The 23,543-nt window shown below is 40.3% G+C and overlaps 1 protein-coding gene across 2 annotated transcripts; it reads right to left on the bottom strand.

The window, feature by feature from the left end:
• Positions 1–252: 252 nt before the first annotated feature.
• PCOLCE2 (procollagen C-endopeptidase enhancer 2) lies at positions 253–23,216 on the bottom strand. 2 transcript variants are annotated; one of them, XM_062499229.1, is made up of 10 exons: positions 23,131–23,216; positions 22,543–22,563; positions 21,544–21,652; positions 13,900–14,155; positions 11,882–12,006; positions 8,903–9,039; positions 7,468–7,622; positions 4,167–4,250; positions 2,018–2,185; positions 253–390 (listed from the first exon to the last, which is right to left on the bottom strand). In XM_062499229.1, exons 1-10 carry the CDS (start codon positions 23,214–23,216, stop codon positions 254–256), a joined length of 1,278 nt encoding a protein of 425 aa, XP_062355213.1. In that variant the 3' UTR covers position 253. The 2 variants fall into 2 exon arrangements, with proteins under 2 accessions (XP_062355213.1, XP_062355214.1); XM_062499230.1 differs by lacking the exon at positions 22,543–22,563 and having other exon boundaries at positions 23,137–23,216.
• Between the last annotated feature and the right edge of the window lie 327 nt (positions 23,217–23,543).

Raw genomic sequence — 23,543 nt, 5'->3', positions numbered from 1 at the left:
ACATTTCCAAGTAATTGGAATTTGTATGTTTGAGATTAGATGGCTGTGCTGCAAATCTTCAGCTTTCAGCCTTAGGAGGGTCTGTTCTCATCTTGAACAAGTAAAGGATTTCACTTTGTGCCAGTGTGCTGATGTGGACAGGAGGGAAGGAAGGGTCAGCGTGGCTGTACTGTTGGCAGTCAGTTGCATTTCCATGACTTTCACTAAGTTAAAATGATTTTTCAAGACAGGTGATAGAATGCAGCTGCAGAGTTCAATTTTGACATGTTTTATTTTTCAAGGCATTTAGGATCTTTGAGTTCTTAGTTTTAAAGCTCATGACAAAGCTGTTGGGAAAGATTTTGCCTCTACCATCTTCTTCTACCTGGCCCATGATGATGTAGTTTAAACCTAGAAAGGAGAGAATGAGATTACAAGACAGAAATCTGGGACATCATTTGGTAAGTATAGTTCTTCACCTGTGGTTTCTGTTCATTTCACTGTTTGTTACTAATGCCTTGCATCATTTTTTCCTTCCTACCTGCAACATTTACTCCCTTACCTGTCTTTGCCATGTATGTTACACCACAAACTATAGTTATGTAAAAATCAAGCAGAAACAAGGCTAAGTGTCTATTACATATTTAAATATACAAATGCAGACTATCAAGTGTGTCTGAGAGGCACTAGAAGTGCCTATCAACACTGGATAGCCTAACCACTGCCACCCAAGGTGAAGTATATATCTCATTAATTTTGAATATTTTCACATTTACTCAGCTTGTAGGTTAATGCCCTTAAGCGATAATGCACTTAAATATTTTCATTCCCTTTCCCTCCCCAGAGATGTAAATATTTTCTAGATATGTACAGAAGCATTCAGGCAAGGTGGACTTTATGAGTGGTAAGACCTGGCTTTGGACAATTCAATTGGATCTGTATTTTTATGCCTGAGAAGATTTAGGGATTTGCAATGTCTTGGACTGGAAGGAATTGTATCACAGGGATATAAACAGAAAAGTTCAGATACTAAGTAATGACTCTTAAATAATTCATTGAGATTTAGGATGAGAAACAGAAGTGTGTGGTCTGGAGCCACAAGTCTGCCTACAAGGAGACAGTTTGTTCCACCAAGGACATTATTATGTCTCCTGCTGAGTAGTTTTCAGATAACTAAAGGCAAAAGCTTATTTCTGATCATGATTTTTCACTTTGTTACTGCCCACTTTGAGTTAATATGCTTAAGCACTGGTAGTATCTGGAATGGTATCAGGGGTTTTATTTGATGCTTATTAAATTGTTTTGACTATTTCCTGCTATGGCTCCATTTATGTTCTCATGTTCTACCTGTTTACTTATGAGGCAGAGCTAAAGATAATTTTATTTTTTACTTACTTACTTCAATAAAAAATACTCCCAGTATTCCTTTTAACACCTTTATCACAATTAACTGGAATTTATGTTGGTTGATCTCTGTGTAATACTATTTAAAGTAGCCTTTAGCAGTACTGGCTGTTTGCAGATATAAGTATTTCTGTATAATACAAGATTTCTGTATATTAATACAAGTATTTCTGTAAAGCTGTAAATACATTCAGGAGATACACAACAGTGGAACTTGTTGATTTCTGCCATTTCCTGTGATATACTGCTCTTCTAGGTTTAGCAGGCTACTGTCTTTCCCTTCTAAACAACTGTGTATATAAACTAGCTCCAGAATACATACATTCAACACAAAATCTATCTCAGCTTCATCTAAGAGACCCAAATCAGATTTTATCTTGCATCGCATGACTTTTAAAGAAAAAAAGTTTTTCAAACTCCTGTGATCTAGGTGAGCCTATTCCTTTTCCATTAAAACAGAAAAATGCAATAAACCCCTAGATGACTGGTTATTTTAAATTGATTGCAATACTAACTGCTGATTACAGAAAAAACCACAGTAATTTTATTGATTTTTGTGGCCATATTTCAAATAGTAGTTTTTATAATGGTTATCTTTTATAAACACACAAAGCAGTTATTACTGTGTACTTACCTCTCCTGATGAGAGGACACTGCTTACACATAACAAGAATCTTGGCACTCATATTCTTGCCAGCTTGTTGGATTGCTAAATTTCCCTCCTTATATAGATTAATGATGGATATTGTTGCATGCAGACTGCCAGCCCGTGTTACTGCTGTGATTACAGTTCCAGTTATTACTGGAAGAAAGGATATTTGATATATTTGGTACATTTTTCTTATCTTTACACATAAATTTTGAGGCATCATAAAAACTTATTAAGTATATTATTTCCTAATAAGGAAACAAACAGTACTGGGAAAACTTATTAAAAATATGAGTATCACTGCTAGTAACTAACTCACTACTGTCAAATTTTGGTGGCACCAAATATGAAACTGTTCTACAAGGTGTCAGTCTCGTGGAAGCCCAGTTCTCTCATTTCAACTGAACAGTACATTTTGATACTACTTTTAATGAATCATTTTCAAATAATGGAGAAGTTGAATTGAAACTCTTCTAGCCAAAATCTGAATTCCCAGCTCTCTGACACTCCCAGCTGAGCAGCAGGGAATAGTTAATGCCCTAAAAACTAGATTTTGATCTGTCTGAGGCTCAATACAAATTTACTTATTTCAGCTGAATGCAGATGCAGATTTGCATCGTATCTCCCAAAGTCCTCACAGTATGAAAATCAAGATACTTTCTCTTCCCTAGGATGATTAAATTAACTGGTAAGCCATCTTTATTATCAAAAGGAAATGTTAATTGGTATTAACAATTTGGTTTCTTCTCAGGTCATCTTTTTAAATCAGATATTCTATCCCAGGATAAATTGGATCTTCAATTATCAAGTATGTACAGCCAGATTTATTTTACAAAACTGCATAATCCACGTTTTGGGAGTTTGCAAATTTGTACATTCTCTTCCTTTAATGCAGAACTTTTAATTAAATAGAATGTTCCAGTTCAGTCAAGAGAGAACTGTGGATGCTAAAGTGCTGGGTATTGGAGCTATATTTCTAGATACAATAAAATGAAATGCATGATGAAAGAGAAATAGTTATTACTTTCTAAAATCAAAAAGTCTGCAAATAAACTTAGAATAAATTATATTCTATGAACAGCATATTTCCTATTCTTGCCTTTGTATATACTTGCATTCACAGTAGCATATAAAGTATTTTTACTCTAACTTCTGTCATGGAAAAGACTGAAAAATGTCAAGCACTTGACAGAAGATGGAAGAGAAGAATGTGATTTATTACTGTGCTGCTAGAGGAAAAAAACAAACTTTATATAGTATCATTTACCGTGAGGCTCAAGAGCTGATGTGTGGTCAGTAAGAGGAGACCATTTATGGTTTGGGCTTTTTCCCTACCTGTTTCTTTTTGTATTGGAAGAGGCTGGTGGTCAGGGGTGGGAAGGGCTGCCCTGAGTCCTCCCTGCCTCAGGGTACAGCCACGGCTCTTCACTGCTGCTTGGGCACCATCAGGCAAAGCTACCCTCATATCCCTCAGATTTCCTCAAATCTTAGGGGATTAGCAATGCAGGAAGAGACAGTCTTCTTAAAATGAAAAAAAAGTGGTGGCAGGGAGTTTTCCCATCAAATTGCCAGGCATATCATAGGGGATTAAAAAAAGATTGCAGCATTAATATGGGAAAATAGCCTGACACATAACTGAATAGATCAGCAGTGACAGTGCCATGCTAATGCACAGTAGACACTGTTTTTCCTGATTCATTTATGTCTGTGTACAGACAGAAGTGCTTGGAAGCTTCCATCCCTTCTAATTTCTTTTCATAGCATTTTTGGACATCTATACACTGTATTGTGGAACAGTCAGCAGGTGCAGCATGACATGTATTGGCTGGTTACAGAAAACAGATATGACAATAGAGTAACTGAATCGATGAATATGGGGTTGTCTTACACTGTCATTTGCTTCTCAGATTGAGAAGGTATATTTGTCTCAGATATCTGTGCAGTGCCTATTTCAGAATATCTCCAAAAACGTACTGAGTGAATCACAGATACTAATATCAGAGACATACATAAGGTGGTGTAAAAATATTAGCCTATGTATTAATGGTAACTCAGAACTACATCTGGGAAAATTTCCTTGAGTCTAAAAACACAGTAGAGAATGAATAATTAAAAAGAAACTTTGCTTCCTTACCAAAGTTGCTTGAACAATAATTGCTTTCCAGAGTCCCACTCCTTTTACACTTCTGCTGGCACAGGGCAACTGTAGGTTTCACAACTTTTGGAGGAGCAAAAAGTAAATTGAAATTGAAATGAAGCATTTGATACAAATTAAAAGCACTATGTTCAAAAAAAGTCAAGAAGAAAGATGAATAATCCTGGTGTATGCATGAACTAGACCTGGCATTTCAGGGGATGAGCACCACAGGAACAATATTCCTTTTCTCTGCTGTCACCTCAGGTCATTGTCTTTTCAGGTGTCTCAGCTATGTCAGTTCTAGTGGCCTGAGAGAATGGGATGTTACTCAAGGTTTGTGTGGCATCTTAAATCTGTCACTGCTCTTGCCATACAGCCCTAGTAGAACACCTGAAGTCCCACAATATGATATTACAGTGACACTTCTGAGGGAGGGGGTGCCCTTTTATTGGAAATTACCACACTGTGATGAAAGGGACCAGAATTCAAATGCCTGACCTTTTTTCCCAAAATTTTTTACATACCTTCATGTCAGGCAGTTTTGCACAGTTTTTATTCATGGCATTTTGAAACACAATGTTTGAATGATGTATTTAACATTAGGGATTGGCATTTCCTTTCTGAAATTGAATGCTTTGTTTATAAACAACCAAATACACTTGGCATCTTTTTCCTACTTAGTTGGATGTTCATAGTCTACATCATTCCATGTAATATATTGGGATGCAGTACTTTAAGGTTTTTATGTCCCTTTCAAATTTGTTTGGAATTAGTCTGTGACAAAGGTATTGGAAACATGGAAGTTACACTGACAGATTAAAAAAAACCAAAAACCACAGATCCCTACATAGCCTTAATTTCCAAGAAAAACTAAATTAGTTATGACAAGTATCTTTGCAGTCTTTACTTTAGAATGGAGCATTGCAGAAAAGTTTTGTTCAGCCTGTATTTTTTGAAAAATTACTTTTGACTAACTTTCAATCTGTAATTTATGCTTTTATACTTGTAACTATTTTTAATCAAATAATTTTCTAATTTTCTAACACTGAACTAAATCATATTAAAACTACTTTGTCTTTAGTGCAATGGCCATGACTGTTAGAAGATCTGCCCTGTTCATTGTTTTGCCTTTCAAATCCAAAGATTAAAATCTGGTCTTTGTAGTTTTCTATTTATTTTGGGCTGATTTTTCCTTTTTTTTTTTTTCTCCAGTCTTCTTGGTATTTGAGTCTTTAGAAAGTTAAATGCCTCCCACAAGGAAAAGTGTTTTAAAGAACAAGTTACTATGTCAATGATACAGGTCTGGCAAGGGCTTCCAACCTCAATGCTACACACAGCACATCAAAAATTAAGAATTTCATGTTCCTTGAGTCTCTCAAGCTAATGTCTGTAGTAGGAGGTTAGGAAACCCAGCACGAAGATGAGTCCCAGGTGCATGCCAGCATGGTAGCTGCCAAAAATTTATTGAGGGGCTCTGATTTTTCTGGATTTAAAACAGGGATTATGTGTTACAAAATAGTCTTGTCTGGTCCTTTTGGGGCACTTTCTTTTTTACATTTTTAGTCTAATAAATTTTGGTTGGTGACCAACTTTGCTATGACTTGTCAGCAGAAGCTGTCTATTATTTGTAAGGTACTTTAGCAAAACATGAATTAGAGAAGAACTGAAAAGTTTAGTTGCCCACCACTTTTACATGTAGGCACACTGACAGGAAAATGCATGACTTTATCCAGTGATATAAGGAAGTCAAATACCTCACTATAGGTATTGAATTAATCTTCATTACTATTACAAGTGTATTTATAGCATTTATTTATTTATGCAAGTACTAATATTTTTATGTTACATAAAGACTGACATAATTCTTGAAAGAGCCTACTAAAGTTTAATATTTTATTCATGCCTGGAGTTCTGTGCAAGTTTAAACAGATCTGATATGCAAGATAATAATAAAAGTCTCTCTGGACACTTCTGAATGCAAATGACTGCTCAGAAATGTAACTAACTGTAGAGGTTTGGTTTGCTTTGGTTTGTTGTGAAGATCAGAAATGCCTATACTGTGCAAAACTGTCACACCTTGAAAGGATTCTTATTTCTATCTACCTGACAGGTCCTTTTGAGCTCTTTGCCTCTGTTGTCCTCTCTCAGATGAATCTGCATGTTTTTATTTTCTAACACTGATGCTGTCATGAAAATTGATTTGGAGTTTATTGGTAAAGTTCACCTCTCTTGCCTGTGCAAAACCCTGAACAGGGTTATTGACAGCCTGGGTTACTTGACACCACCAAGTGTTTGAACAAACGATGTCATTAACAAGTGCTTTAGAGTGAAGAAGAGCTGAATTATTTATTGTTAGAGTCACATCAGAATGATTTACAGGTCATTATGATTTCATTTTTTTAATGTTTATTTTCATCTCTTTTAAATACCTTCATTAGCAGAACTAAACCACCACAGCTTCTTGTTTCCTGCCGACAAGTCATTGCTGCCCTGATTTTTGATGTGTTTTAAGTACGAATCAGGTTATGTCTTGCAAAAACATCATAAATAATTTCGTTTTCTGCTATAATTGTATCTGAAATGACTCACATTCAGGATATAAAAATTCTAAGAATTTATCCCTTCAAGATCTCAGTAATGAGGTATTTTTGGCAACACCTTCAGAGAAATCCAGCTCTGATCTTTCATATATGCTGTCTAGTCTTAAATATAAAAGGAGACTTGATTTTTAGTGAGACATATTTTTCTGTAAGTTCCAATCCCTTAATATTTTCAAATAAATTTTCTTCTAGGAGAGTGTCATATTGACAGGGTGTTGACAGAGCCTGAAGAGGGCTCAGGTGGCTTCCATACCAATTTTGCTTGATTTTAGTAACTACATGAAGAAAAATACCCTAAGATTTTTACATATCAACTTGTATAGAAGGAAGAGTTCCTTTAAATAAAACTATTTCCCGAAATATTCAGAACTTTTTATTGAAATTAGATTATCCATTCTTCTATGGAATGTGCTAGTTAACTGTCCAAAATTGAGAAGAGAAAGGAAAATTCTCTCAGGTAAAGTATGTTACTTTTACACTGAACTCTTGCCTGGATATATTTCCTTAAATAATGTTAAGTGGATTCTCCCTTGAGTATATTCTGGTACTCTCTTGAGTATATTAATTTTAATTAATTCCTTCAACATTTAAAATACTAACAAACCATAAAAAAAATTTATTTTGTGTTTCTGTAACTTTCTACTTGTCCTGGAATAATTAATTTTTATAGGAAATGGAATAAAGCCAGTAAGACTTACTTGAAGTAGCAGGGACTGTTGTGGTTGTAGGCAGAGCTGTAGTTGTGGGTAACTTTTTTGGTCTAAATTTATAATGGCCAATAAAACCATCAGCTGTTAGGCTTAAATCAGATAAAAACTGAACAAGCAACTCATTTTTCTCAGACAGAATAGGCCTAAAACAGAAAACCAAAATAAAATATTTCCATTCTTTTGCAATGTCAAAGCCAAAAAGCATTAATAACATTCTTTAAAAAAAACCTCAACACTCCAGATAATACTGAAAAATACATGTTTTTTTTTGTCTGGCATGTCACACACTGGTGTTTTGAGGATGAAACTCATTTCCATTAATCACCTAAAACTCTGATTCCTGAAGTTTATGTTAATATGAATATTGTTAAATTCTTCTGTATGACTTCATTGCAGACTCCACTTCCACAGAATGAAAGGAGTCAGGTTAAGAAAGTAGGAAAGTACGTTGAAGAAATCCTCAGTACCCAGGGAAGATAAATGGGGTTTTCTGAACTTTGATTTTGTTAATGAAAAAGACACAGTTTGAAGGGCTTTGAACTTTCATAAAGTATTGGATCCTGCAACTTTTCAACAACCTCACCAAAAATAAAATGTTTTGGGTCATTATTTCTGTGGGCTCACTTTTTGTCAATGATTGGATATTGATTACCAAGAATTTCTTTGAAACACTTAATTCAGTCTTTGAAGTAAAAACTTGTCATTGTTTCCCATTTTTTTTTGGCAGATTATCCGAAATCACTTTACTCTGATGGCTGGGTCTGACATAACCACAAGTAAGGGGCAGGTTAAAGGATTTCTCTGGATTTACAGCTGCCATGGGCATTGTCCAGATCAGACTTTCCTTGCTGCAGTATTGGCACAGCCTGGACAGGGGACAGGGGAGGGCACTGATTATCAGCTGCCAAGAGCTTAGTTCTGCTTCCTGAACACCGAGACTACAAGGCCAAATCTGAAAAATCTGAGCCAGGCTGTGTATCCTGTCTTTTTAAAAAGGGCCAAGAGGAAAATGAGTCAGATAAAGTGAGGAATAAGCCAAGGGGCTAGAGAACTCAGCTGGATCTTTGCATTTCAGTGTCTATAATCAAAACATACATATTATATTAATGTTCAGCTACCATTACTATTGGTGCTACACCAATATGAAGTAGCACTGGGATTAGCATTGGTGGTATTACACAGTGGTCTAATGAGGCTTGTGGGACAGGAGAGAACATGGGTTGGAGCCAGGGTTAGGCATTGGAGAGAAAACAGAAAAAACCTAGAGAGAGACAAGGTACTAAGCAATTTCTACATGTTCAGTTGGAGGTAGAAAACACCGTGTTCAATTTAAAAATTAAAATCTTTTAGAAGCCTTGGACAGAACTGTTAGCAAAATGACACACAGTGGTAGTGAAGTTCACAGCTAAAGGAAGTTACTTACGCTGGGGGACTGTCTCCACAGTACTTCCCAATTCTTTTAGCATCATTGATTTCCCCACCATTGAACACTGCAACGTAGTCATATCTGCAGTAGTTGTCTCTCTCCACATCAAACTTCTCGAACTTTAACTCTATTACCTAAAGGGCAAATGCAAAAGGAACTTATTAAGGTTTTGACATGAAAAATTTAATAATACTTCTTGTACTTCTTGTAGTGACTTCTTCATCTGAAGTACTATTTAATTTTTCTTTTCATAAAGGAAAATTCCTTAATCCACTTAATTGTAAAGTATTTTAATCCACGTGACCTCTCCAACTAATAGTTCAGCATATAACTCTAATATTCTGTAAAATGTTTTCTTTTCAAATGTAGGCAAGTAACTTTTGGAAAACTATTTTTATGAGTGAATGTTAGTAGGTGTTAGGTGTTACAGTGCTCTTAAAATAACTACAGCAAGTGTACACAACAGAAATGGAGCTTTTAATGTCATTGCATCATTCAAGATACTCTAAAGAAAAAGCAAAGTTGGTATGAGGTGTTTCACTGACTTCATTAACAGCAGGGCCTAAACCACTCTTGTTGCCAATGCTGTGTATACTTGATGCAGACTTAAAAACATTAGAAATTAAAATGTTGATAAAAGAAAATTAGCAAATAGTAAGACTAAACCAAAGAGAAAGTAAGTCCTTAAAAGAATAGTGTTTCTATGTCAGATTTCCATAATTATTGAGGCTTTACAAGTCAAAAATGTGAAATAGTATCATTCTGGTATTACCAGTACTTATGCTATTATCTCTGATGACTTTTATTTATGGAATTTTCTACTTAAGATTAAAAAAAAATGTACAAGAAAACAGACATGGAATCCAGTACTCTGAAATGAAGTCCTGCAGAATGACTCTGTCAGTCATGTGTGGCAAGGAAGGAAAACACAACCTAACTGCATGGAAACAGAGGTAATATGTGCATTTACTGTTCTTCTTTAGATGAAGCACAACAGTATTTAAATCACCTTCCCATAAATAGCACAAATAAGGCTTGAATGACAAGACTGATTTGTGCTGATTTTAGATCAACCTTTATAAAGATCTGACTCAAAGATGGTATTAAATCTTCTATGATCACACTAAGAAAAATAAGTAATTTGTACATGGCATGTACTTTATTTGATTGCTGACATAATAAAAGTTATCTTGTTCTACATTCATAGTAATGATAGCCTGTTATCACCTGATGTCTTAGTTTTACTTGGATATAGTTTTGCACAATTAGAATTTTTAAGGCATAATTTTGTTTCCCATGAAGTATGAGTAACCGTGGGGGACTTGATTTCAGAGATGACTAAAAGGTCTGTTTCAAAACCCTCAGTATAATAATGAAAACGTGCACTTTAAATGCACTTTAAATACACATCTGAATAACGTGCTTGTGATAAAAAAAGATGGTATAGAAAGAAATAATGCAACTGGGAACAGAAATGCTAAATTTTTCCATAGCAGGCCAAACAGCAGGCCATAATATCTACTTTAATATTGTTCAGTAAGTGCACTTCGCTCTAATAAGTATTTCATGGTAGAACTTCTTCATGATCAGAAGCAGCTCCTTCATCTTCTTTAATAAATTAAGTAATTACTGGTTTGTATTTGAAGCCACAAAACAAGAGTGCCTTGTTTTATTGCTCACATGCTTATGAAAGGGAAATGGAGACAACGACACCTAAATTCTGGCAAATGGAAGACTGGGGAGCTTTTTCTGTGTACTTAAAGAGAGATGCTTATTCACTACTCCATGGAAAATGGCTTTCATCACTGTAAAAATTCTGCCTTTTTTCCATGCAAACAACCACTGTTGCAGTATATGAATAATACATCTTTGGAAACAGGTAGATTTATGGAATAGAATCATCAAAAGGCACAGGATATAATGTCCTTATTTTTATGCTGATATAGCCTTTCTCAAATCTTCTCTATGAGCTTAGGAAAAGTTCTTAGGCTTATCTAGAGACATTTGGAAAGAACCAAAGTAATGTGCAGTTTACAGATAAGGGTTTAAAAATCACTGCTTATCTATAGGATTATTAAATGACCTGTATCTAGCAAACAAGAAACATCAATTAAAAAGGACTACAGGAAAGACTAAGATGACATACTGTTTCAGTTCAAGGGAGGAACTGTCTTGGTAAACAGAAAAGTAGGAAAGATCAGAAGAATATATTTATCTGGGGCAGCTTTTCTTATTTCAAGGATTAGTCATGAGCAGAAGATGAAGAGGGAAGTTGTCTTTATATGTAAATGAATTTAAAAAGCTGGATGTGGCAAGAAAAGCAACCTACCAAACATGCTTGTCAACCAAAACATTCAATCGTTATAGACCTCCTGCTAAGATACAGAGCAGATGGCTCAGCACCAACCAGAAAATGTGCAGCTAGGATTGAGATTTGCCCTACAGTGTAGGGAACACCCTTGTGTTTGCCATGGCACAAGAGCCCTCTCAGTCTGCTCTCACATCTCTTCACCTCTTAATGAAGCAGTAACATATGCTCTCATGGCATCTGGCTAATTAAGCAAGCATGTTATGCGATGGAGCCTTCAAAATATGGAATAAAACAAACTGCTTTTATTAAATTCAATCAGCTCTACCTGGGTACCTCAGTAATAAACTGCAGCAACATCATTTTTAAACCCTCCCTGGCTTAAAAACCTTAGCAGTCGCGGATGGTTTAATGGGTTTCGTTTAGGGCAGTGTACCAGTGCGTGCCTGCTGAGGAGGCACAGGAGTCAGCGGGCGATGCGGGAGCGGCAGGCGGGCTGGCCGGAGCGGGGCTGTGCCTGCCCTGCCCTGCCCAGCCCAGCCCGGGGTGTCAGCCCGGGGCCGCTGCAGGGTCCCGGGGCAGCGTGGGTCAGCCGGCTGCTCTGAGGTGTCGGTCCCCGCAGGCACTGGAAGCTGAGCTGTGCCAGCAGGGCGATGGCAGCGCCTCACCTGGTTCTTCGGAGCCACGATGTGCCAGGAGCAGGTGACTCCCGCGGGGTAGTCCCGCTCTGGCCAGTTGGGCGTGTAGAAGGTCCCCGAAGGCTTCTCCAGCCGTCCCCCGCAGTACTGGTCCCCTGCAAGACAAAACAGCGACACCCGGAGCACCGCGGGCCCTGCCCGGAGCACAGCGACACCCGGAGCACCTCGGGCCCTGCCCGGAGCACAGCGACACCCGGAGCACCTCGGGCTCTGCCCGGAGCACAGCGACACCCGGAGCACCTCGGGCTCTGCCCGGAGCACAGCGACACCCGGAGCACCTCGGGCTCTGCCCGGAGCACAGCGACACCCGGAGCACCTCGGGCCCTGCCCGGAGCACAGCGACACCCGGAGCACCGCGGGCTCTGCCCGGAGCACAGCGACACCCGGAGCACCGCGGGCTCTGCCCGGAGCACAGCGACACCCGGAGCACCGCGGGCCGGGGCCGGCCCTGAGGCGCTGCAGGCCCGCGCTGAGGGCGCCCGGCAGCCTCTGCCACTGCCCCGCCACAGCCACGGCCCAGCCATCCCTCAGCTGGAGGCACCTAGGGCAAAACACAGCTAACAAATAGCAGCAGAACAGAGAGGAAGGCATTCCTGCAAACACTGGGTCTGGAGGAGGAGGAGAAGCCGCAGGTACTGGAGGAGCCAGAACCATCTCCGGGGCGGACATTCCCAAAGGAACTGCAGCCTGTGGAGATGGGTCTTTTTCTTCTGTATCTCCTGCCCTCAGTTCCAGATTAAAAACTCCATCAGGTATATAAACCTTATTTACAATATTATTATGAACCTTTTTATTAAATGAACTATAAATTAATAAGAATTACCAGTTTCTCAGTTCTTGGTCACTGTGTTGTAATATATATTTCAAGAAGTTACCGATCCAAGGTTACAGCTGGAAGGCCTGATAGATTACTCATCACCTGCACTGTCTCTGGTATCATACCAATAGCAAGAGTCTTGCAAAGGAGTCCCTAACTAGGGCAATACCACCTCCCTCTGACTGGTCGTACTCTTCCCATGCACCAGGCAATGCCTTTATCTTCCATAATACCCAATGAAGTTTGCTTTGATATGTTTTTGTAAGTGTTTTTAAACCAGGGTAGAAACAGTCTACAGTATCCCCTGGTACAGTGTTCTGCTGCTTCACAGGTCACAGAGAAAAATCACCCTATCCTTTCCTTTGCAGCCACTTGCTCATCTTTTATATTTTATATTGAAAGAGATGGACTGTGGTCCCCAGTCACTTTCTCCACACCAGTCATGACTTTAAAGCCCTCTCCTACAGTCCCTTTCACTTTTCCAGCATAAAGAAGTTCATTGCTGTGCAGTTGATCTTTGTCTATGTGATGTTCTTCTAACTCCATCACACTTGTTGTCTCTGATTTCTCCTGATAATTTTATCATATTCAGTTCTGAGATGGGAACATGAGAAAGAGACACTTTATTTGAGATGTATATGCATTATGGATTTATAGTGGTGTAATTTTTTGTGTTATTGTTTGGTCTTTATTTTCTTTTCTAAAAATTGTTAAGTTTCTGTTTCTTTTCTGATACCTATTAAGCACTGAATTGATGCTCAACTGCTGTTTTCATAAATTATCTATTTTAAACTTAACATCTCATTCCAAAACAGTAACAGTCAATTCAGAACCTGCTGTACTGTACACAAAGTTAGTGTGTTTTCCCCTTATTTGCAAAAATTATCTACATTGAATTTCATCTGCCCTTGTAATGACTAGTTATTGCCAGTTTACTACTAGGTACAGTTCTTCCACTACTCTTAGACATGTCAGCCTTTCTCTTTACTACTTGATGAACTAAGATGGCTAAACAGTTACGTTTTGCTATTTGCTAAGCAAGGTAATTAAAAACTATGTTGAATAGCACAATCCTTAGTATCTCTGGCACCACATCTTTTTTAAGCATCAATGTGGCTCTGCACAGAGCTGAGTTATAGTTATCTTCAGTGCATATAAAATGGTTAATTACCTCTTTCATGTGGTTCTGCTGCAGAAAACTTTGCAATGAATCCACTTCCAGCAGTATTAGCATCTGAAGTCATCTGCACCAACATTTTATTGCTGCTGGACACAAGGGCACCTGGTTTCACAGTACCACAGAACCTGCCGATGCGCTGTCCGTTGGCATGGCCACTGTAAATATCCACAAAATCGTATCGGCACAGATTGTCGCTTTCCAGGTCTAAGTGTCGAAAAGAAAGAACCACCACTTTTCCCTCTGGGACCTGCAGAGAGAGGGAGGGAGGGAGAGATGCATCTGGAGTGTGACCACTTACCTACTGGATCCCACTGTTTGTGTGGCTGTTTTCATACCCTTCACTTCCTGTCAGATGAGCTCTTTTTGTCAACTATATTCCAGGCAAAGCAGTTTTTAAAGTAACTTGGAGCAATCCTAAATACAAAGCTCTGGCCATCTCTTGCCATTATCTTATTTCTGATCCAGAGTATCCTCTAGTCAGGCTCATGCAGTTCATTATAAACCAGTTCAGCTTGGTGTGTTTCTCCTACTTTCTGCTGAAAGTATAAAATCAGCCATGCAGCTCCATGCCACCAGCTAAGGTGAGGAAGATGAGATTAATATGAAAAAAATATGGAACAAGCAATTTACCATTTTAAACTAATGAAATGACCTCTCTGATTTGTGTTACCAAGTTTCATAGTTTTAAGAAGTTTTTTTAATTTACTGACAGACATCTTTCATTTATAAATAAAATTGGAAACTTTACAGCTAACACAATACAACCCTAATGTTTAGTTACTGGAGTGGCTGCAGTGAAAGAATTATATTTTGAAAGACAATGTAAAACTATAAACAGAGAGTTCAAAAGAACCATTAGTAGGTGTCCTCAATATAGAAGAGAGTTTTGTTTTCTGAAACATGTGAGGAAACATAAGACGGGGAATATCTTCCTACATGTCTGCATCTGTGGACACTGCAAAAGAGACAAGAATACAGAGAAGGATGTAAATTAAGACAACATAATAGTTTACAAGGAGGAGAACATTTCCTGGGATACAGTTACAAGCTTTTAAGAGAAAACACAGGGTACTGAGAAGTGAAAACTATTCTAATAAAGCATTTAGTGCTGTGTAACAGAACTGAAGAAGGGAAACAGTATTTCAAAGTATAGAGAGACCCTAGACAGGCAAGTGTAATTATCTGCATTCAATCCATATCATGGTGGAGTGGTTAGCTATTAAAATAATTGCAGCTGTTCTGCTTTACTGAGACACTACTATAATTTTCTGCTCTAAACACACACTTAATATATCTGCATTAAGTTCATATTTAAGCCACGTTATTCAAGAGGACATGAATTTTTTTCATTCCTTAACAGTGACTCATTTTAAAACACTGGTTTGAAATAAACTAAATCTAGACTGTTCCTGTATGAAATTTTCAAACTGTTTTAACATTGAGTCTCAACAGTTAAAAATTGCTTGTCAAGTATAGATGGAAGTGCTAGAAATGCCTGATAGAGGCAGCAGCTCTAGATGTACTGAAAAATGTGCTGTAGGTGTGTTCAGGTTACTCATTTGTGTGGCTGCTTTTATGTCCAGTGCTGATACTGATCCTGCAGCAACTGAATCTTCTTGAGCTGTTCTCAGCTGTCCAGGGTCCATGTGCACACTGCCTGACCAGCTCCACCGCAGTTCCTGCTGCTGGTTTCAAAGAATTTTCCTTTTAAGGCCAAAGTTCTCCCAAAAATGCATTCAGGGCTGCTACTACTACAAAGCCACAATTCACCTAATGTTGAATTTGTTCCTTGAATCACTGCTCTCATATCTAAATCTCTTATTGCATTCACTTGTCTTCTGGTCTGAATCACTAAAGGAGTATTAAGGCCTGGCCATTTTAACAGAAGATAAGCTAAAATGATTTTGGTATTCCTGCCAGAAGACCTGAATATTATTTAGGGTCATACTGCAAACTCTGTGTGACTGGACAAGTCAGTTCAGAAATGCTGACAGTAAAATCAGTTAGACAAAGTCAAATTTAGGCAGTTAGATGACAGAAGCCTTTTTTCCAGAAGTGTGTATGTAAAATAGCATATGCTCTTTTGAGGTAGAACAGTAATTTTCCTGAATTTGTACAACTGGTACAACAGGATGCAAATGGGGTGACCGTTAAAGGTTATTGTGTTTTAAAATAAACTATCATGCCTACAGTTAAGTTTGTCCAACATATTCCACAACAATGTCTTGCAGCTTTGGCTAAAGCTTGCCCATCTTTAAGATATCTCTCCTTTTGCTTCCCCTGTTTTTGAAAGCTGAGCAGAAGTTGCTCAAGCATATTATATTAAACAGTTTTATCAATCTTTATGAGATTTTTCCCTACTTTCTCAGCCTGAATTGCTTCTTTGGGTATACCTGTTCTCTCCCAGAGTTTGAAGAAGGAAGTGGAAATGTGAGAAGTGGCTGGTTCTGGGGTAAGAAAAGGTCTTTTTGCTCTCCGTGTGGAATTGCACTCAGATTTAGCCAAGTGGTTGCCCTTCAGTAATGCTGATGGTGCTCACTGACAGCTTTGTTCCAGGAGTGCAGTGACCCAGGACTGCTCTACTCCCACCAGCCCCAAGGCACTCACTCCTGCCCCTGGACATTCCACTCTCTTGTGCTGCCCCACGGGGACAGAGGGGAACAGGATGTGGAACTGACCCCTGCTCAAGACGGACAGGACACTGGCAAAGCTCCCCAACCCCAAACTGCAGCTAACCATTCACTCAGGTCTTAGGTTTTCTGGTTCATTATATCAGTCATTCTGTGAAGTGTTGTGTTTCCTTCTTCTCTCTCCAGCCCTGGCTATGCTATACTATACTGTACAGCATTACACTTTCTAATTAGATTTCATTGTAGCTTTTAAGCTCTGCTTCTGTCAGTTTAGTCTATTTGAACTTGGTCAAGAATGTTCCCCATAGATGTACTGACTTCTGTTTCATGACAGTCTGTAAAAAACGGTGTAGGAAAAACTCAGCCACATGGTCATGACCATTTAACAAGAAGCCTGCTGCAGGTTTTAGTTGTCTGAACAATCCTTGCTCTAGTTTATCTGAATTTGGGGAGGTAAGTAATTTACAGAAATGTGGCAGGCCCTTAATTACAGTCACTACTTACTGCTATTTTATTTTTTTAAATATACTTGCTTATTAAAATATTTGTCATTTACAAAAATGGCCCATTTGTTCCAGTATGTTAAATCCTTTAAAATTTTGTGGTCTGAGTGGATGACAATCAGAAGTGCAGGGGATGGTGGTTCCACATTCTGGCAGCAGCTGTTTCAGTTTGCAGCTACTCCCAAGAAATCTTGTGCTAAATACAGGCATCTTTCAAATCTGTACTTTTCTTTGATTTCTACCATTTCGCATCTTTAAATGTTGAGATCTAACATGCTAAAATCTGTCAATGATTATCCCAGGACATTTAAAATATTGTTCCATGAGAAACATGGGGGAGCAAGCGAAGGCCAGCATGACTCAGTATTGTTTACTTTGAGCCACATCTGAGCCTGATGCAGTAAGAAGATGAGATACCTCAGAGGAAGAACTGGAAGGAATTCAGCTCTTAAAAGAAAAGGGAAAAAAAAGAGAGGAGTCAAAGGAAGAATGATGTGATGCTTCCTCTGCAGGGTGTGCCTCATTTTTGTTTTATCCATCCAGCTGGTATCTTTCAACAACAGAGTCACCTCATCCTCTGCCTCTTGTCACAAAAAGGGCAACTGACCCACACTCACTCTCAGCTTCCCTTCATTTTAACTCTATGAACTTCTTTAGGTTCAAAAATTATGATGCTAAACTAATGTAAAGGATGCCTTACTCCTATGAGAGGCTAAAGAAATTTGTAGAGGGAATTTTTGTAGATCATAATTCCCTAAAATCATCTGTGTAGATTACTAACCTCTTCAAAAGGGCATGATTATTCTATATATACAACACACCTCAAAATAAGGTATTGAGATTGTTTTTGGTTATCGTTCATTGCAGATATTTCATATAATGTTAATCAAAGTTCAGTTATCTTTAAATTAGTGAAGCTGTTTTTCTGTAATTGTTCTGACTGAATACAAAACCCTCTTCATCAAAATTACATGGTTTAGACTATTTACTTTGAAAATAATCTTTCTGGGACAGGAAACCCCTTAAATGCCAACTTTCATAAATATATTTTGCCTAACTTTTAAACCTGTATTGGGTTGTATATATTTTGATATATGTTTAATAAAAAAATGCTGATTGTATGTTTTGCTATAGCAGTTCCAGGTAGAGTTGAAAAATACATGAGCTACCTGCAAACTGAGTGTATTATTTCTCTCTACTGAGAATGAATGTGGAAGCTATTTGGAGAACCCTGGGAAGAACCATGATTTCTGCCTAGTTGCTTGTTCTCTATCTCCATCTCCAATTTTAAAATTTGTATTAGCTTGCTCTTCCTGACAAGGGTACTAGATTCTGTTCATCTCTGTTTTCCAGCAATACAACCAATGTGTAAAGACCTGTTTTCTACTGGAAGGGCAGTTTTACAATACCATAGGAAAATGAAAGCTTAAAACATAGAAAAAAATTTCTTAAAATATTCTGCTCCCTCAGGGCAGATTCCCAACTGCCCCATTAAGTAAAATTTTTCAAACTTTGCTTATTGTCAGCAAACCTGCTGGAACGCAGCTCCTGAACGTTTAAAAACAACCTTATGTAACCCTGACAGTTTTCAGTATTATTGTTGCACATAATGTTGTTGGAGTTTTATGGGAACTAAGCAGTCTGCCAGAAAAACACAGGACAGCAGTCCAGATTCTCAGACTATGTGACACATTTATGTGAGGTGATGGCCAAGAAGGATTACAGAGTATTAAAAGTAAGTGTGTATGACATATTTTAGATAAAGCTATATACATTACTATAGGAAAGGAAGTAGCTGCACAAATGAGTTCTTAGCAAAGCCAGTGAAAAGCTGCTGGGTAGTCTGCCAAGGTTGTAATAGAACCACAAGCATGTGCTGAACACTTCTTAGAGCTCTTAGAATAGAGAAGCTGTTTTCTTTAGCCCGATGAAAAAGTCCCAGTCTCTTGAAATAACAGAACTATCACTGAATTAGAGAGACTCTTCCAGCTTTAGCAAACTAGTTGGAAATACTTCAGATGATATCTGAATGCTACACTGCTTTATCTGTATTACCTATAATGTTTCCTAAACTTATTTTTCCTCTAAAGAAAAATTAGCTCTCATTCTACCTCTCTTTGCATTTCTTGTGCAGATGATGAGATCCTGTAGTTGAGAAAACAAGAGCTTCATGCTTCTCATGACCCAAACACAAAGTGAATCAACGTCTCTTTCAGTCTTGCAGACTTGTCAGATCCTGTATTAGCAGAGCGTTTTCAGAAAGGTGTTCACAGCCTTTGGCTAAAACGGACAGGCAAATGTCTTAGTCACTTTCTAAGACTAGATGCTAAATGAGGAAGACTATCAGTAACTACAGAATATTTCTTCATGGCAGTGTAACTGGCTTTCCTACTTGGGTGCTATTGCAAGCTATTCTGAGCCTCAGCAGTATTTGGTGAAAGGATTTTGTTGTTTAAATTCAGACTAACCAGACCCCCGAGTGTACGACTTTGCCACAGTTCAGTAAACCATGGTCTTTTTCGAGCGAGTAAAGGCTTAGTCTTGCAAGTTTATTAGTCCTTGCCTTCCCTGCATCCTTCCTACACATCCAAAAGACACAGAGCATTGTATAGTTGATGGGGCAAAAGAAATCAGATTGGCTTAGTGAACATTACTGTTTAATAAAAAGGGGTTAAATGGGGTGAGGGCACAAGCAAGCCTGAACTACTCCAGTTGTGCAGCCCTTCTCTGGCTTTGGGCAAACCACAGAGGACAAGCAGGAGGCAGTGAAATGGCAGCACAGCAGAAAACTGGGAGTCAGGGTGATCATGAAAGGACAGAAGCCATTGAGTTCCTCCCATTGTCAAGAAAGCTCAAGTGCAGACACAGCTCTGCTACAGCTTTGTAGTAATGCTTCTTACCATTTCCAGGCTCACCTGGATGCTGGTATCTTTATACTAACAGCCACATAAAGTCTGCAATGAAACCACTCTGTATGGACTTCCTAAGTACAATAATTTGTTCCCTTCTCACTCTACCCCCCATATATGAAGGGCAGATACATGGCATGATTCAGTAGTTGCTGCTTTAATGCTGTCTCCATTTGTTATTCAAGTTTTTAAATGGTAAAATCTTCATGCTTTTAGAAGCAAAGTTGTTATTTCCCTCCAGATTCAGTTTTGAACTTTTTAACATCTAATACTGAGTTGTACTGTTAAACTAACTTTGTATGTTTTCCCTTTTATTTAAGGTAAGTGCATATGATTCCAAATGCAATTTTCATCTGCTCTTCAGATTGCAAGGTGGGCCATGCTGATTGCTGTCACCTCAGCCCCTCAACAGCAAGGAAGGAAGTTTCTGGGCATACACCATGTTTCACATCCTCTTCTGGACGAGGTCAGACATGGATCAAAGGTAACCTCTAACTATGTCCCAGTAAAAACGCAACAGAAAGGTGCAGAAAGCAACTCTGCAGCTTCACTGGGATCTTTCCGATAAAACAATTCAAATCACATCATTCATTTGGTACGAGAGTTGTTTTAAACTGAACATTGTAAACAGATCAATGCCTCCTGCTTTGCATCAGCATCTCTATAGTAGCAGGAAACAATTACCCTGTGACATCCTATTCTCCTGCCAACACCTAGCCTGTGATGCTGTCTTTCAACTGAAGTTGTCTTTAGTGATCCTGTCAACAGACAGACTAACTTATTTTTTATGCCTTCTTATTTTTTCTGTAGGCCCAAATGTCAGAAGAGTTCTTGGTGAACTGTGCCTAAAAAAGAGAGGAAATTTGGTGGGCAGTTTCAGAGGGTTTAATTTGTGCAGATGTGAGGAAAAGTAATCATTCACTCACATCCCTTTCTCTGAGACTGTGCAATAAGGACATCCAGAACAGGAGTATTTAGTGCTAGTTGTTTCATGGAATCTGTTGTCCATTAATATGCTATCTCTGCCCTGCAGTCTCATTTCAGTATCAAAATATCAATTGTACCACATGGTTCTATTTCACGTAGTCATTTATAAACATAACAACACTTCCCTAGTGCTGTCAGCCTGCTGCATGACAGACTCCAGATGTCCTAGCTGGCAGAATACTCCTAGCACCACACTTCAAGCAAACCTGCCTGAATTTTTTGGGTTTGAGTGAAACTTTTTATATGTCTTCTTGCCAAGGAATTTTACTTTTCATAATCGCCACCTCGAATCTTTTCTGTGATAAAACTCATTATTACTTTCCACAGTGACAGAAGGGGAGATGTTTGCTTGTAAGTGGGTTAATTTAAAACAGTTAGAGGTGCATCAGGGAAGTCAATGAAAATTTGCTTCTGACATGAGGCAAGGCCAGTTCTGTTTCAGCTGCTATTATCATATTACATCAACCCTAAAAAGCTCCACATAGTTGAGCTACTTTGAGTTACTGCGTTCATTATTGCACACGTTACCCCATGTAAAACACAGTTTAACAACAAATAGCAGTTCATTGTCTTCAGCATTGATTTTGTGGTATTAAAAATTCTTACTGTGATTTTCCAAGTACATTTGCTGTTTGGTGGGTAGACGCCAGGAAATCCTTCACTCCCAATAAACCCTGACTCTCCAGATACAACTCCTCCACATGTAAATGTAGGCCTGAGAATAACAAAAAAAATTATATTTAATTTATTCTTTGTATAAGAGGTGCAAACTGTCTTAACATCTTAAATGCTTAAAACTATTGCTAAAATGAAACATATTTAATTATTTACATAAAATCACCATGGACATAGATTGTGCAATTTAATGTGTGAACTTAGGTGTAGAAAAAATTAACTACATGGGCCTTAATTCTGGGTAGGCACAGACTGATACCACTCCCTCCTTTTTTAGTTTCTAAGAGCAGTGGTGTGCCCATGTGATATATCATTGCAAATTGCTATTTTAATGGAAAAAAAAATTAAAAAGTCATTAGTAATTACTTTTTATAGTACATATAATAATAATAATAATTAAAATAGGACTGTTATAAAAATTACTTCTCCTTCCTTTCTATGCTTTGGATTTATTTGTTTTAATCAAGGAAGTCTCCAGTACTTTTTTGTACCTCAGTAGCACAACCCACCCCATACTGAGGGCCGCTCCTGGTGCTGAGCCCTGTGGCCCAGCTGTGCTCAGGGCTCAGCTCAGGTGAGCTCAGGTGCTGGTGCCAGCTCGGACACACTGCACGGACACCCTGGAAAATTCCTCTCTGCGAGGAGTCCTGGAAAATCTGTGTGGAACCACTGCTACTGCTGAGCACAGGAGGGTGAGCAAACGCCCCGCCGAGCTTTAGGCTAAGGATGCCTCACCGTATTACACCGTTATGTTAGAGAGGTTAGAGACTACAGATTACCCAGAACCGGGCTGCTCTCGCAGGCCCCCGGGCTCCGTGGGAAATGCTCCTGCCTTGATGCAGTCACGGGTACTGAAACACCCGCGCACCCCACGGAGGCACGGTGGGAACGCGACTGCGGGAGACCAAGGGAGGGGAGGAGGCGCGGGACCGGTGCGGGGACAGCGGGACCTGTGCGAGCACAGTGGGGGGCGGGACGTGTGCAGGGGAGCGCGGTACCTGTGCGGGGACGGGGGGGGGGGAAGCGGTACCTGTGCGGGGACGGGGGGGGGGAAGCGGTACCTGTGCGGGGACGGGGGGGGGGAAGCGGTACCTGTGCGGGGACGGGGGGGGGGAAGCGGTACCTGTGCGGGGACGGGGGGGGGGAAGCGGTACCTGTGCGGGGACGGGGGGGGGGAAGCGGTACCTGTGCGGGGACGGGGGGGGGGAAGCGGTACCTGTGCGGGGACGGGGGGGGGGAAGCGGTACCTGTGCGGGGACGGGGGGGGGGAAGCGGTACCTGTGCGGGGACGGGGGGGGGGGAAGCGGTACCTGTGCGGGGACGGGGGGGGGGAAGCGGTACCTGTGCGGGGACGGGGGGGGGGAAGCGGTACCTGTGCGGGGACGGGGGGGGGGAAGCGGTACCTGTGCGGGGACGGGGGGGGGGAAGCGGTACCTGTGCGGGGACGGGGGGGGGGAAGCGGTACCTGTGCGGGGACGGGGGGGGGAAGCGGTACCTGTGCGGGGACGGGGGGGGAAGCGGTACCTGTGCGGGGACGCGCCGGGACGCGCCGCCGCCAGCAGCAACAGAGACGGTAGCAGCAGCAGCGGGACGGCGGGCGGCATCTCAGGGCGGCGGCGGCGACTGGGGCAGGGCTGGGGCCGCAAAACCGCTGCTCGTACCGCCGCCTGCTCCTCCTGTGGCTGCCGGGGCCGAGGGAGGAGGCAAAGGCTTCCGCGGCCCTCCGCCCCCAGGGCAGGGCAGGGGCCCGGGCAGGGCCGCCCTCTCTCCCCACGCGGGGTGCGGGCGCTGCCCTGGGTGTGCCCGGCCCCGCCCCGGTGCCTCCCGGGGGCTGCGGCTCGGCCCGGGGCGCTCCCGGCCCCGCACTTTGCGTCCCCCCCGTCCGCGGCCCCGCCCTGAACCCGCAGCCCCCCGCGACGCCGCGCTGCCGT

Source organism: Cinclus cinclus, chromosome 10 (assembly GCF_963662255.1).
Source record: "Cinclus cinclus chromosome 10, bCinCin1.1, whole genome shotgun sequence".
NCBI classification, from domain to species: domain Eukaryota; kingdom Metazoa; phylum Chordata; class Aves; order Passeriformes; family Cinclidae; genus Cinclus; species Cinclus cinclus.
Note: the sequence above shows the minus strand (reverse complement) of the source record. Positions and strands in the feature narration are given on the sequence as shown.

What these genes read in the sequence shown, in the direction of transcription:
- PCOLCE2 (XM_062499229.1), bottom strand. Translation starts at nt 23,216, where the DNA reads ATGCCGCCCGCCGTCCCGCTGCTGCTGCTACCGTCTCTGTTGCTGCTG. An exon ending in AATGTACTTGGAAAATCACA is followed by an intron (nt 14,156 to 21,543) that starts GTAAGAATTTTT and finishes CTCTCTCTGCAG; the next exon opens with GTCCCAGAGGGAAAAGTGGT. An exon ending in TGTGGAGACAGTCCCCCAGC is followed by an intron (nt 7,623 to 8,902) that starts GTAAGTAACTTC and finishes TTTCTGTTTTAG; the next exon opens with GCCTATTCTGTCTGAGAAAA.